General features: G+C 35.2%; 2 protein-coding genes across 5 annotated transcripts in view; one reads left to right on the plus strand and one right to left on the minus strand.

Annotated features, from left to right (window-relative positions):
* The window catches only part of LOC147760669 (uncharacterized), a 65,959-nt gene extending 63,871 nt beyond the window's left edge, over window positions 1–2,088 (minus strand). For all 4 annotated transcript variants that reach the window (XM_087016434.1, XM_087016435.1, XM_087016436.1 and 1 more), the window contains exon 1: window positions 1,381–2,088. In XM_087016434.1, the coding sequence (XP_086872560.1) occupies window positions 1,381–1,385 (5 nt within the window). In that variant the 5' untranslated portion in view covers window positions 1,386–2,088. The remainder of the gene's footprint in view (window positions 1–1,380) is intronic.
* The window catches only part of LOC106165494 (homeobox protein Hox-A3), a 104,840-nt gene that overhangs the window by 8,393 nt on the left and 81,539 nt on the right, over window positions 1–14,908 (plus strand). The window contains exon 2 of the mRNA XM_087016431.1: window positions 14,104–14,228. The gene's annotated coding sequence lies outside the window, so the exon portion shown is untranslated. The remainder of the gene's footprint in view (window positions 1–14,103; window positions 14,229–14,908) is intronic.

Here is a 14,908-nt window from a genome sequence, read left to right on the forward strand (position 1 = left end):
GAGGCACTCAGGATGTCAAAAAAGAACACTAGGAGTTGATAAGAATGTGTGATGCACTAGATAAAGACGCATTCCAATGGAGAAAGAAGAATAAGTGCTTAGCGGGGTAAACTGACTGAGGAAGATTAACGTCATTCAACGGGAAAAAAAGAGTAAGAAAAACTAGACTTGGGTTGAAACACAAGGTACATGTAGACATCTATCACTCGACGCACGCATATTGAAGATCTTAACCCCTTTGCACGTAAAAATAGGACGCCATCTTCATGCTACGTTTTCAACGGACGCCATCTTGAAAATGACACGACTGAAATTATTATATTTTCCTTGCGTTTACAAAGCTAACGAATACTTAACTCATGTAAAGACATCACCAGCGATTTGAAATAAATAAGAAATTATAAGGTATGTTCATGTTTGTGGCGTTTATAAAGCTTTACACAGACCTTTGCTTCATTGATATTTACCACTTGCTTTTTTGCTTAAATAAATAAATTGTCAAGAAATGTCTAGGTCATGCATTTAATTAATTTTGGTTCTCGATCGGTCCGTATTCAAGTCACAATCTATTATTATATCACCACTCAATATACACTCTGTTTCGGAAGATAGATTTACAGTTCATATATATATAATTTCTCATTTTTATTATTCTTATTAATTCATAATACGAATTGTAATAATGCTGTGTCCTTTGCATATTCGGCGCCTTCTAAATTTAACCACGCATAAAACGAACAAATTGTTTATTTTGTATAAATATATCTTAAGAAATATCAGATAGATGGGGTTTAAACTTTGGATAAAGTTAACTTCACTAGTTCTTGGGGCACTGCTAGGGTCACAGACATATTCATATGACAGCAAACATGTAAAGGAAATAAGCTTTTAATTCTGAATATTAATTTGCAACATCCTGGAGGTTTTTTTTTAATTTAAGTGTAAACATGCTGTTTTAGTAACCATAAACATATGTGTGTTAGCGACACAAAAAATAAGCTGTGCTTAAGATATGATGTCATATGTTTCGACACCCCCAATATTAAATATACTAAACTGTATGGTAGATCTATCTATATAAAAATAAAAAACAGCAGTTTTATTTTAAATTATTTCAATTATAAAATATTACATTTCATACAGTAATTAATATATTAATTAATTCACTTAAAAGATAATTAATTTACTAAATAATTAATATGTTTATATATTAATTTATTTATTTATTTATTTATTTATCTAGCCGCTGTGTTATCTGGTTGACTTTTTGCTAGTCGACCGATTTATTATTTAACCTACGTGCTATCAATGCAATGTGACTGGATTCCTCATTTTACAATTAAAATATTCATATCATGTGAATATGGAAGTACACCTTACCTCATAGCGTGTACCACCTTGCAGTATACGGATCATATGGATTCCGCAGTTGTCCTAGTTTTAACGCAGACATTTACAGTTCAAGGTAGCCTGAAGAAAGCAAAGTGTAGGGTCGGGTGCTCAGGCTTTGTGGAATGTAGAACACGCTGAATAATTTGTTTCCATTTTTACCATTTTTAAGTCTCGTAGTAGTCTACTGAGGCGTCTGAGGGTTGCTAAAAGGGCACTCTGCTGACTTGGAGATTTTCATACCGGTTGGTGCCTCGAATCAAATACACATAATTCAAGTGACACGATTGATGACTTTCTAGTCATACCTGTGAGATGGATGATATTTTAACATTCACACCGTTGAGATTCGCCGTACTCCAAGTATCTCTGAAGATTTTTTTTTCACATTTGACTGTCGCAATCAATGGCGTTGCGGAACCTTGTTTCGTCACCGAAATACTTCGAAGCTTGTTTTCTTTTCGGTGCCATTATGCACGAAAGAAGAGAGACAACAAATTCTTCCCGTGTGTTGAGATCTTTCTACATACCAAGCGCCGAGAAAGATTCACGGCTTGTTGGTGAGGTCTATCAGCTCTCCGACGAAAAATGATGTTTCTCTTGTTAGCCAAGCGTCTTAAAACGAAGAAACTGATAAGGATGTGATAAAGATTTCAACAACCGACGCGTTAGTACACACAGCATGCTGATGAAAGGTGAAAACGCAGTAAAAGTAGAGTGTTGGAATCTTCACTACCATTAAAGAGCTAATTAGTCGTACATGTTGATAACAACACCTGGGCAAGTCAACCTGCGGGGGGTCGACAATAGGACACAGGTCGACTAGCTGATTACAATCATCAAGTCACAGTCAATTGTTAGGACAAATTTGTTATTGTTACGTTGTTATCTTGATTTAAGCATCTCGTATCCAGCGTAGCGCGTTGTTTGATTCTCTCGTCTGCGTGTTAGAAAAATGACAAAATATGTCGTCTGCTGGTTGCAAGATGTAAAATATAGCAGGGAATCTGTACGATAATTTGTTAAAATCTTATTTATAACTCAGTGGGGTGTACTTGAGATTTAATAATACATAGAGACATAATTCGTAGATGCAGCTCCGCGTCGACCCATTAAAATCTCAAGAGCCACTTGAAGTTGTAATTGTGATGATGGGCTGGGTGGTTTATTCTCATGGCGGTCGAGGGGCACTTCTGCCAGTAGAACAACTCCACTTCTCTAATTTAGTGTAATTCTTTCCTTTTTTAAGGAAAAACATAATTACTTTTGGGCTTTTTGTGCATCATCATCATCATCATAATAATAATAAATAAATAAATAAATAAATAAATAAATAAGAACTATTAGTTTCAATTATTTTCATTGGTCAAAATGTAGAATTTCTTGAAATGAAATTTGTTTAATTTTTCTTGTGTCTCTTGTGAAAGAGGCCCAAATAATAATGCCATTTATTTGACAATTACCTAAAATAATGTGTTCGATCGTTGAATATACCTTATAAAACTCGCGCAGTGAGATCGTTTAATAAGTGTACAATTCCCCGGGTTAATGGGTCGTTTGTATAAATTACGCCTTTTTTAATCTCCATATTTATGTCAGTCCCGCTTTCTAACTTTCAACGTTATTAATGAGGCCCAACGTTACAGTTTATTCACGGAAAACGCACTGTGCTTCTTGGTTTATTTAACTTGTTTAATTGTTGTAGCCCACACAGACGATAATAGGGTTTAATGGGAGTTTAAAATATCAAATTTGCGAGTGTTAACATTAGAGTTTAGTTCTCGTTCAAACAGAGTAAACAGTCGTTTGTCTTTTTGTTGTTTTGGATTGGAATGATGAGCTGGAACTTAAACATTTTTGAGCTTTTAAATACAAATGTTTTGCTTTGTTCTTTAACTTTGTGTCCGTGGAATTTGGCCAGGCCATTTGCCAGTGAATCTATATCTGCAGTTACAGAAATGTTACTTATTTGAAACGATTTTGGAGAATTTAGTTTCAACTATGCGATTCTTATGTCCAGTAAAACATTAAGTATGTAAGATTAAAATAAAATAAAAGAAGCCAGAAAAAAAAAAAACGTATAAAACATGTAAATGCATGTAAAACATCTAACACACATGTTTTAATTTTAGAACAAAATAGCATTTTATATCTGCATTATTAATATTTAGAATTTACACAGAAGATAAAATTAAATTGAATTATTACTTTAAAACGATGAATTAAAATGAGATGAAAAACCGAATCAAGCCGATAACTAGTTAAATCACGTTAGATAAATATAAATAGAGCAAATACTGTCTTATATGGAATATATTTATGGAAATAAAATAAGATAAATCAAATAAAATGAGATGATATTAAATATGGATAGCTGGATGAGAAAGGCATGAAAATGTCCTGTGTTATCTTTGCGAAACACAGTCAAAACACAAAGTTTATCAAAATGATTCACACAAGCTGTATTTTATCAGTTCACTTTTAAACAGCATTCCACGCACTAAATTACAAGCCAAACCATCGCATTCGCACTGTGGAAAATAGAGTCTTAAGTTGAAGCGGGTCGCTTGTGATCATTCCTTCACGACCTAGGAATAAAGATAACTGGTATCTCTCTAAATCATCTTGGCAATGCGCAGAAAGGGAGAAGAACACACATTTGACTATGAAAGCTCAATATACTGGAGATAGTACGCTAGGCTGACTCGAGTAATGTGTTTTTCGCGTGCAAACTCACAAAAACAAATCACATATAGCAGCTTATAAACGGCATTGTAGGCAAGTAGAAGCACAAAGACGGTTACCCTAGCGCGCGCTTTAAGCTTAAAAAGCCGGGCGGGAAAAGTGAGGATAGAAATGAAAGATATTGATGTCTGGCAAAGGAAGATAATATTAAACGTAATGATGGATCTGTTTCCTTTTTTATCACTGATGGACTCTTGTGTGTAAAATGTTCAGAGTTACGGGTAATTAATATCGAATTTGTGAGGAGTTGATGAGGGTTACGCAGGGAATGCGCAACGATAAAGTTGATATTTTTATTAGAGGTTGAGGTGCATTTCAAAGGGACGAAGAGCAATTTGTGGGTATGCATTGGATTAACAATATCGTTTTTGGAAAAAACAGTACAAAACAAAACAAAAAAGTGAACACAAAGGCTTGAGATAGTACATTGCAAACTGAAGTGTTATCTCTTACCTTTAGGTAATAACGAACATTTCGCTATCAAAAGAGCATAAAAGAGCCAAAAAATACAATTCTTTTTTCAGTCATTTCACAACACAGCGATATTTAGGTAACACTATCAGTCAGAATTGCGTCCAAGAACAAATTAATCCCAACCTAATTAAGTGGTGGTTGGGCCAACTTTCCCAATACCGCTGTCTTTTCTGGATTCATATTAAAAAGACCGTCGTTGCTCCCTGTTGAGAACCAGGTGAGGGTGCGCAGCGGGGCACTTGGAAAAGAAAAGACCATCAATAAATTCCCTATGCGTGTAGGGCACTACACATTTTACCCGCCAATTAAAAGAGAAAGGATTTAAACGAGAAAGGAGTCACAAGATAGACAGGTGTGCTGTTCAAAAGGAAAACATTCGATGAAAGGTTAATCTCTTACCGTGACCTAATTCACAATGGGGGCAGCCATCTTGAAATAAAAAATATGGCGTCAGTGGAAAGAGAACAGATTAAACGAAATTATCATGCACTGAGATACCAATCCTTTCTAAATGAGTTACAAATGTTCATCAAAACATCTAGTTCCACTTGGCGTCATAATTGCTCACAAAATTGCCTCTTATTGTATTTAATCAATAAGTCCACGTTAACACGAATAACACATGTTGTTTTCCCCGCAGAGGGGCTAGGAGAGCACTGTGACTTTCTCTAGGGACCCAAAATGACAGCGTTCAGGTAAGTAATGACTTACTGAATGCGACTATTAATCATCTGAAACAGTGAAACACTAACTGTGATTATACGGTATGACATTCAAGATGTTATTTAATAAAGACGAACGGCCTCCTTCGCACGTGAGTACAACGGTCTGGTCAAATAAAGCACTTTTTTTTGTAAGGTAATCATAAACTTAATAATTGAAAAATCTAAATCTAAATAATCTAGTTGATTTTTAATTTTAAAATCTTATTTATTTATTTATTTATTTATTTATTTATTTATTTATTTATTTATTTATGTGATGACTGTTAAACGGACTTCAAATAAAGCCCATCTAAAATTTCTAAAAATAATTAGGAACCAGTTAAAGAAAAAAATAATAATTACCCGGACTTTTTGTCATAAAGAGCATTCTACATAATTTTATAAATGGATCATGGTTATTCATATTTTAACAATTATACAATTACTTGTAGTAGCTTTCCAAATCGGACTATCTAAATGTTAGAAACCCTCTGTTAATGTCCGCGTGCATTCTTCATTATTCTAAGGTAATGCAATTGATTCCCCCTGCTAAATATAGCTCTTCTGCGCCAGGTTACAATACTTAGATCACATGCAACCGTTCACATGGTTTTGAACGCCTTACTAAAAAAAAAAAATTAGTACCTTTGAGTTTGGAAGTGGGGTGTAATAGAAAAGCCGTTTTATGCCACGAAATTGCCGAGGTGAGCAGGAAATTTTGTATTTCTAGCGCCATAAGCCTGTATACAGTCCCTTCAAATATACGTCGGTATACCAGATACTGTGGCCTCTTTGTCATTTTGTTTGATTTAATAATTGATTCATTCAAAAGTCATTTTTGACGTGACAGATTGATTATGTTCGTTATATCCAAGTTAGGATGCACAATAAAATTGAGTCTTTTCTTTATTATTGACCATATTCGGAAGTTGAAAAAATTACCTTTATTTTCTGTGAGAATATACATGTAGGACGTAGTGCTGTGTTACCCCCCACCTCGCGCTGGTCAAGAAAGTGACCACTACAAACCACCACATCAATATAATCACACACCTTGGACTTGCTCAGTCTCCATGTTACCGGTCATCACAGACTGACCGCTGGTCAAGGATATGGTATTACTGCGGGCAGTACAACTACCACCCATAACTCGGACGACCAAGGTGGTCAGCATGAAGGGTGGGCTTTCCTTTTAAGTCGAACGGCCTAACTCTTTCAAGTCATTATTATGCCAGGCTCGGTGCATTTCCAGTACGAAGTTTTTAAAGTTATTCTCACACCAGGAAAGTTTCTTTTGTCAGGAGTAATAATATGCCTAGCTAGAATTTTACACTTTCCCTCAACAGCATTCTGCCCCTCCCAAGTCAAAGATAAAACAAAATGAAGAAATAAAATAAAATGAATAACTATAATAATAATAATAACTATGATAAAATCACTTATAGCGATGAATTATAACTTTAGTAAATACATGTGAAAAAATGTTTATATTGAATACAATAAATAAATAAATAAAATGATCAAAATGATGAATGTTGCCCTCATTTTAGATATGAGTACATTTTAGACCGATTAATTAGTATTAACTATTATCAATTAATAGTCTACTTCACCGATCTCAACGCGTGCCATATAACAGTCTCGTTATCAAACATTATGATTAGAGCTTGGACATTTTCCAAATGTATATCAAATCACCTATTAATGCACTTGGGGTGCATTATGATATGTGTATGTCCCTTAGTACACGGTAACTCTATATTAATTTCTCACCTTGCTGACAATTTAATAAGAGGACTCGTATATCAATATTTAACGTTGGCATTTAACAGGTATACATTTTAGCAAAAAAAAAAAAAAAAGAGGTTCACCGGCTCCTCTCAAGCCACAATGGGTTTTCACTCTCTTGTGACCTAAGATTATTTATTTATTTGTTTATTTTTATTTTTTTGTGGAGAGGGGGATTCAGGGAAAGAGAACATATATAAGACTTGTTTTTAACCTGGGCCAATGTTGCTGATATATTGTCCTGGTCATGCATGCCAAGTTGAAGACCTACTGTACATGTACATGTAGAAGAGATACTTATAAAACATGCACTAGCTGTGGAGTATTATATGGGTGAGGGGTGAACGAATTGAAAAAGTAGTGTCAGTTTGAAGTGCCTGTTCATTATCATCCCGTAACCCTTATCAAACGCAAATAAACCGTTTTGCACCGAGTGAAATTTCATGCAGCTTTTATGAGTTTTACCTTGGGTTATAAAATGCATGCTTTGTAGGTGCTTTCTCGTTCAAACCCCTGGAAGGCGGTTCAACTGAGTACAGATCCTTCAATCTAAGAGGAAAAACGATTAATTACTACGGACAGGCTGTCTGTTAAATGTGATGATATGACTTATCTGTTCAGCTTTTTTAAATACCATTAGAGACCAACAGCAAAACCATAACTTGTTTACACGTCCATGTTTATATCCGTGTCGCATTGTTTTAGGTAAAAATTGCACTGAATGAAAATAAAACAATACAATCTGCAATATCAAACTGCGTGCATTTAGTCGAAAGAAGCTAGAAAACAATCTGTTTTATTTGTACCATAATTATTTATGAAATATTTACAAAGATTTTATGAAATATGTTAAGTTACATAAAAAGATCATCCATCCTACACAATTATATAAATTAATCTTAATGAGTTTATACAGTACTTGGTCCTCAACATATTCATCTGAAATGTGACTGATTTTTTATCCGACTTTTTTAATCATTTATCAACCCCCCCCCCCAAAAAAAAAATAATAATAATAAAAGAAAAAAGAAAAAAGAAAAAAAAAAGAAATGTGAATATACAGAATATCAGATCCCCAACTCATCTCCCTCTTTCCGCCGAATAGCAACTTTTTCCTACGATTTTAGTACAATACACATGCACCATAACAATACTACCCTCATATTTTGATATTGCATTTCCGACATAAGAACACGTAAATGTCGTTTTAAGATGACCCGGTAGAACAGACGACCAGTGCACCTTCACCTAGTCCATCACTTGTTCCCAGTGCCTGGAATTTCGTGCTGGCATGAATTGTCGTCGTATGACACAAATGAGGTCGTCTGCCTGTCGTATTGCATCCATATTACATGCATCTTATCAAAATAGCCCCTAGCATCTGTCTTTTCACCTTTTGTAATGGCACATTACATTCTCGTAAAGACCGAGGTCAGAGGTCAACGTGCGTACGATGCCAGCGCCACCTTTGGGCGAAATTGAAAATGATGATGCTGGTGGTTTGAAGTTGTAACGAATTTAGTGAAAAGAAAAAGTACAGGTTGTTGGGCATATTTTATTTGCTATGTGTATCTATTTTTCTATTCATTTAATAAATGAACAATAGCAAAATAAGTGATCAGAAAAACCGGTATTTTAGTCCGCGTAAAGTAGGCATTTGTAAAAATTGGGAAAAATTACATGTGTAATTTTAAATGGAGTTTTGCTTTGAAATCAGGGATGTCTTCATTGGAAACTTTTAAGGTGATGTGGTTGAAACAAAATGCCTTGCATCCTCGTTTGTTAAAGCAGTTTTGACTGGCTGGCGGTAAGATCTTATCAAGAACATGATATAAATGATATGTCGGGGAGGTTGAAAAAAATAGTTTATTTATTTTTTTATGGCAATAAAACAACAGCAATGAATGGTACATGTATGTCTGCGGTATTATATGCTTTGTTTTTCATTTTGTCTTTTGTCTTTTTTTTCGCCCATATCATTTTAGAATGGATTGGTATTCATACTGTTTGCTTGTACACCGACAAATAAATTGGTACTAAAATTGCTTTTTAGCATATTCACATGTTTTGCCCTATTATAATTTACCAAACAAAAATGTGAAGAAAAAAAGCAGATTAAATTTTTGCACGTCATGTACTTGAATTAAAAAAAGATGAGACACATGCACGGGTTAATGATAAGGAAATAAGTTGTTTTTTAGCCATTTAAGTATATTTGATGCAGATGAACTCTGCAAATTTTAAGCGATATTTACTACGCACAGTAGAAGCCACCGTTTATACACGTAAAAGGCACAGATGCATTGTGTGCGGTACCAGGCACATACAGGGGCGGATTTAGGCCGTCTTCTGGGTCTTCCGGAAGACGGTCAGATTTTCAAGTTTACATTGTCGGGCATCTAATATTTTCTGTCGGAAGACGGTCAAAAATGGAGGATGGATCAACAAAGATAATTTGGAAGACTGTCAGAAAATATATCTGGATCCGCCCCTGACATATGAGAACAATCTTCGGTTGCAATACATCTAATGATATACTCCGTGTATGATACGTAATATGCATCCATCAATGTCGGCAGATTTTAGGTTGTAGGAAATGTAGATGTTGTAGTCGGTGTGGTGGAGGTCTCTAGTATGGCACAGACCCCCGGAGTTGAAAATAGATATGATTTACGGTTTGTGTGGGGAGCAAATGTGGACAGAAAAAAGAGAAGGCGGGGTTGAGATGACTTTTCTCTCTCGAACGGGCTGTAATTTTTGTCAACTTGTCTGAAAATCGGAGCGTTGTTTAGATGTGGTTGATGATATGATAAGCATCTCTCTCTCTTTCCCCCTCTCTCTCTCTCTCCCTCCCTCTTTCTCTCTCTCTCTCTCTCTCTCTCTCTCTCTTGTTTACGCACACACATAAAAACACACCTTATACGCGCGCGCACACACACAAAAACAAACATACCTCCCATGTTCTTCCTCTTTTTATTTTCTTTAAAAAATATTATATTCTATGTAAACTTGTGAACATAGCAGAGTCGATTAGGATGAACTACTTCAGGAAAATGGATTTAGGCGAAACTCGTGGGACATCTAGCATCAAGCCCAAATTTTGTCAGGGTGTCGGCCACGCTGATTTCATAGAGTCTCACCATTTAGAAGGTCAAGGGGTCAAATGCTATATAAAAGCCCCGTGGAGATCACAAAAAAAGATTAAGCAACAGGAGTTATACCATTCTCCCATAGATATGGAAATTACAATTGATGTGTTTTTGCATGAAACGCTATATGGTAATCGCTATCCGACGAGGGTTGTCCGCTTCCAAACCGCTTTTACCGCCCTCTATTGGCCGGCGCAAAGTGTTACCATGTAAAATCTTCATACACGCAAAATGTGCTTATAATGCCTAATTCAGGAGAGAGCAATGAACTTGTGGATATTTGTCAATTTTTTTTTCTCTTCAAGTTCAAGTTGCTCCCTTACCCACCTCCATCAGTAAAACGCTATATCTACTAGATAATACTGTTTCAATCTGCTTTTCATGATATTTTCAGATTCATGATTTAGAACTGCCTAAAGTAACAGAAATCCAACTGTAAGATCTCATACTTCACCGCTTAGGGCGTAGATGTTGCTTGAAAAAAAATAGTCTAATGGCTTGCATCAGTTCTTGGACATAATAATGCGTTATTATGTCCAAGGTCAGTTTGATAGTATTATTACAAGTAAATAATACATCCTGTAGAATTGCGAAGATATATTGTTCACTTCTATAAGTTACTTCACCGTCTTCACAAGTGAAATGGAAAAATAAAAACGCCCGAATGAAAAATGCACCAACCGGACCCGGGACCACAAGCATTGCTGATCGTCCAATATAACACTGAAACCGATACTTGCAGAAGTTAAGCGGTTAATAGCTCGTAGAATTTCGAGCCCTTGTAAAATGACCAGATAATCAGTTTGCACTTGAAGATTATTGCAAACGTTTTAATGGCCTCTTCGTCGTATAAAGCGTCTGACGTAAGGGTCCTGGGGGTGGGGGGCATTGATTAATAGAGAACTAATGGGTAAATAGCTGTCCACTATAATCATGATGTCTGGGCACTCCATTTTAACATGTAGGTGTTATATTTGTCACCTGTGGGGTCGGGCTTCTGTGAGGTCCGTGCTTTTTCCCCTGTTGAAAAGTAGAAGGCTTTAAGCATTTCTGGAATTCTCAATACTAAAATTCGAGGTTGACGTATGAAGAGATTTTGAATTTAAGCCAGGATATTATGCCGCGCCTCCACTAGGCAAATTTTGAATAAGCAAGATGTATTTGATATACTGCGTGTCAACAGAGAATAGTCAGAAAAAAACAACATTTTCCGCACTTCACTTAAAATCAAAACTTCATTTACCTAGAGGACTTTCTTTATCATCTCCTTCGTTATACTTTTATTATCCTTATTTGTAGTTTTCTTTAGAAATGATGAATCTTAAGCTCCTGTTAATAATTGATCGACATGGCTAAAATACATGGGATGCATATGGCAGACTTGCCTCATACCACACGAAGACAAAAAAAAGTGGTCTTAAAATACATTTTAGAAATTCTATGTAATGGACATCTACTAACTTCTTATTTGCGAGAGGAATTTGTGTGTAATTCATTTTTTGTTATTTGAAAATTTGTTAAAAAAAGAGGTAAAAGTAATATCAGTTTCACATAACACATTCCTGAAATTCAACTTCAAGATACCGCATAACATAAGACGATGGCGCCATCTTTAGCCAAAGTAACACATCACAAATATATCTATGTCGCAACTGCTGCAATCGACGGGCAATCCACGACAGTAGGGAATCACGAAGATGTGTAGAGTGCACGACTGATTTTAGCTAGCATTTGCGCGTAAAAAAGATTATCGAAGCGAGAAAAGGCCGCGTATGCATGTTTATGTCCGTAAGACGTATATAGTTTGTGTGTTTAAGACCTCATTCCTCTATGTATTATGTGATTTTTCAACATCTTTTTCCAGTAATTATGTTTGGTTATATGGTTATCTGTTACAGATACATGACCGAATTGAATACTGTTGACGAATTGCTTTCCACATAAATACGCATATAATTTTTAATGGGTTGAATTTAAAATACAAAATATAAAACTAGAGAAAAGCGCTAAAACTGTGGGAAATGGTAAGCCAAAAACATTATATTGATATACCTAATATGGAATTAATTGCGCAGACAATCTGTAAGGAATCAGGAATACGACTGCCAGTGCAAAGTCAGTTTTGCTTCTTAGAGTGATGGCGATTTGAATATTAAGATAATTACTAGGTGATGTATGAGTCATGGAGATGAGTAATTTACCTGAGTGACGTCATTTTTATCTTGTATGTCAATAAGAAGAAAAGTGCATGTAGAGAGAAAGAAAGAGCATCCGCGTATCATATTTTAAATAGATATTACTTGTGTTGGATTCAAGATTTTAAAAAAAAAACCAGCACCAATAAATTTCCCATTGATTTTCCACATTTGTGATACTTTGAAGACATTCACCCCCCCCCCCCTAAAAAAAGAAAAAAAAAAGGAAATTCAATTCATGACATGCATTCCTTCAGTTTACACTTCTAGTAAAAAGATCAACGCGAGGTATTATTTTAAAATTTGAAATATTCTATGTGGGCACCATTACTAAAGAATCCTGCTTAAATTGATTGTCCAAATTTTTGTGAATAATTTTGTCCTGGCACGTGCTTTCTGAGTAATACACATCGCCATTTCTCCCTTTTTTAGTTTTTTCTTTCCTTTTTCCTTTTTTTTTCAGGTAGTTTTTATATTCCAAATTCCTAGCTTGCAAATAATTGCAGAGATGCCGATACAACGAACATAGCGTTTCGGCGCAGAAGATTTTGCCAAGCATCATAAATAAAGTCTGCGAAAACCAATTAGAGAGATATTCACAGATGATTCAATGCGGACAGTTCTCGCAGGCATGCTACAAGGCTGCAACGATAAAAGCGACAGAGATTTATGTAAAGAAATTGCTCGCGTCCGTGGCTCAAATGAACCATTTTAGACGGTGAGACATAAAAATGTATTTAATGCGGGTCTCTCACGCACAATCAGAGTTAAAATGCAATTATCAATCGTCATCCCGCCTTGCATTCACATCGCCTCGACTAGATTGTGTTGACGCATGCGTGAAACAAGCAAATTAGAAAATGAAATGATTGGTTGTTTGCGTTGTGTATGTATATTAGGAATGTAGTGCAGGCTGAATAGATAGTTATGCAGTGAGGTGAAGTGTAGTTTTATTGTCAAGTGTGTGAGGCAACATGCCTGTGTGGATATCATTGGCGTTTAAACATTCTTATTTGAAACAAAAACGTTGAATGAATTTAAAAACTAACCGTGCTAGTAAAATACACTAGTAAAAAAAAAAGTTAACTGAAATAACGTTTGCTTAGCTTAAAGGCCGGTCGGTCCCTTCACCGGTTACATGCTATTTTCTTTAATCCTTACACTTTCGATTAGTTCTTACTAAAAGTAAATTTTCTGTGAAGCACGCTAACTCTTACGTAGCCTTTTATATATGTAATTTTCAAGAGTTTCCCTTTATTTTGATTTCAATAGCAATTTCATAAATTCGATGACATAACTGGAATATAACTAATATATAACACTGGAGAGGAGTTTACACTTATAGCAATTGTCTGTGAAATGGCATTTTAATGTTGTTTGTTGTTATATCTGTGTAGATGGAGTTGTAGGATTCGGATTACCATAAAACTTCCATCAAATGAAGTTTTTGTACCATTATTGTATTTTTAGCGCAAGGGCAACTGATAAAATTATTTGTAAATTTTTCATATTTTTTTTTCTTTTCATAGTATCCACTGTATCATATCCTTCAACGCCATTCAACTACAATTATGTTTTCCATTTAATTTCATGTTGCTTGGTTTTGTTTGCCCATGAGAACATCGTCTGCGTTTATTTTCGTTCTTTTTTTCTCTTTAGACATGGTGGTTGAGAGACGGAGGGAATGGCGCCCGAAGGTCAGAGGTCAATCTGCTTGGGCGACCTTGCTACATGCGCCACACACGACATGTCAAAAGTCAGGAACCGCTGTCCAGAAACAAGTGGTATTTGCTCTTTTTATGCCTTAATGGAAGAGAGAGAGAGAGAGAGAGAGAGAGAGACGAAAGAGAAAGAAGAGAAAAAGAGAAAAATAGTTTTGAAAATAAATACTTTACAATTGATAAAATTATTTTCCCCAAAAATTATCCATTGCAGTTACCTATTAGAATAAGAAAGTAAAAAGCAACATATTAATTTATCCTATATCTTTACAATAAATGTAAAACTTATTAATAATGTCAGGGAGTAGTAAACGATTAAAAAGAAAATCAAACCCAGACGACGTAACGATGTATATTATTCCACAGCAGTTGTATTTCTGGTATATAATAAATGAAAATGTACAAATATAGATAAGATTAAAAGCAATTCCTCAGTAAAAATCACAAACTCTGAACAACGCCTACCTATTGCTTTAGCTTTGAATGATCTAATTTTTTAAGACAAAACAGTTTGAGTGCATGCCAAACCGATTTACCGCGAAAAAAGTAGATTAATTTTTAGTCTTCCGTTCAGCTCGCAACTAAGCTATGATGATGAATGCCTCCGAAGATAACCACAATTTGAAAGTCAAAGCAATTTTCCTAGGTCTCTATTTTTAATGGCGGTTATTTAGATAATAGAGCCGGGTAACTATTCAAAAGTCGTTTGTTTTTGCTTGAAAACGACATCTGGAATCGTTTGT

Source organism: Lingula anatina, chromosome 7, assembly GCF_051362555.1.
Source record: "Lingula anatina isolate TDL-2025a chromosome 7, LinAna3.0, whole genome shotgun sequence".
NCBI lineage: Eukaryota > Metazoa > Brachiopoda > Lingulata > Lingulida > Lingulidae > Lingula > Lingula anatina.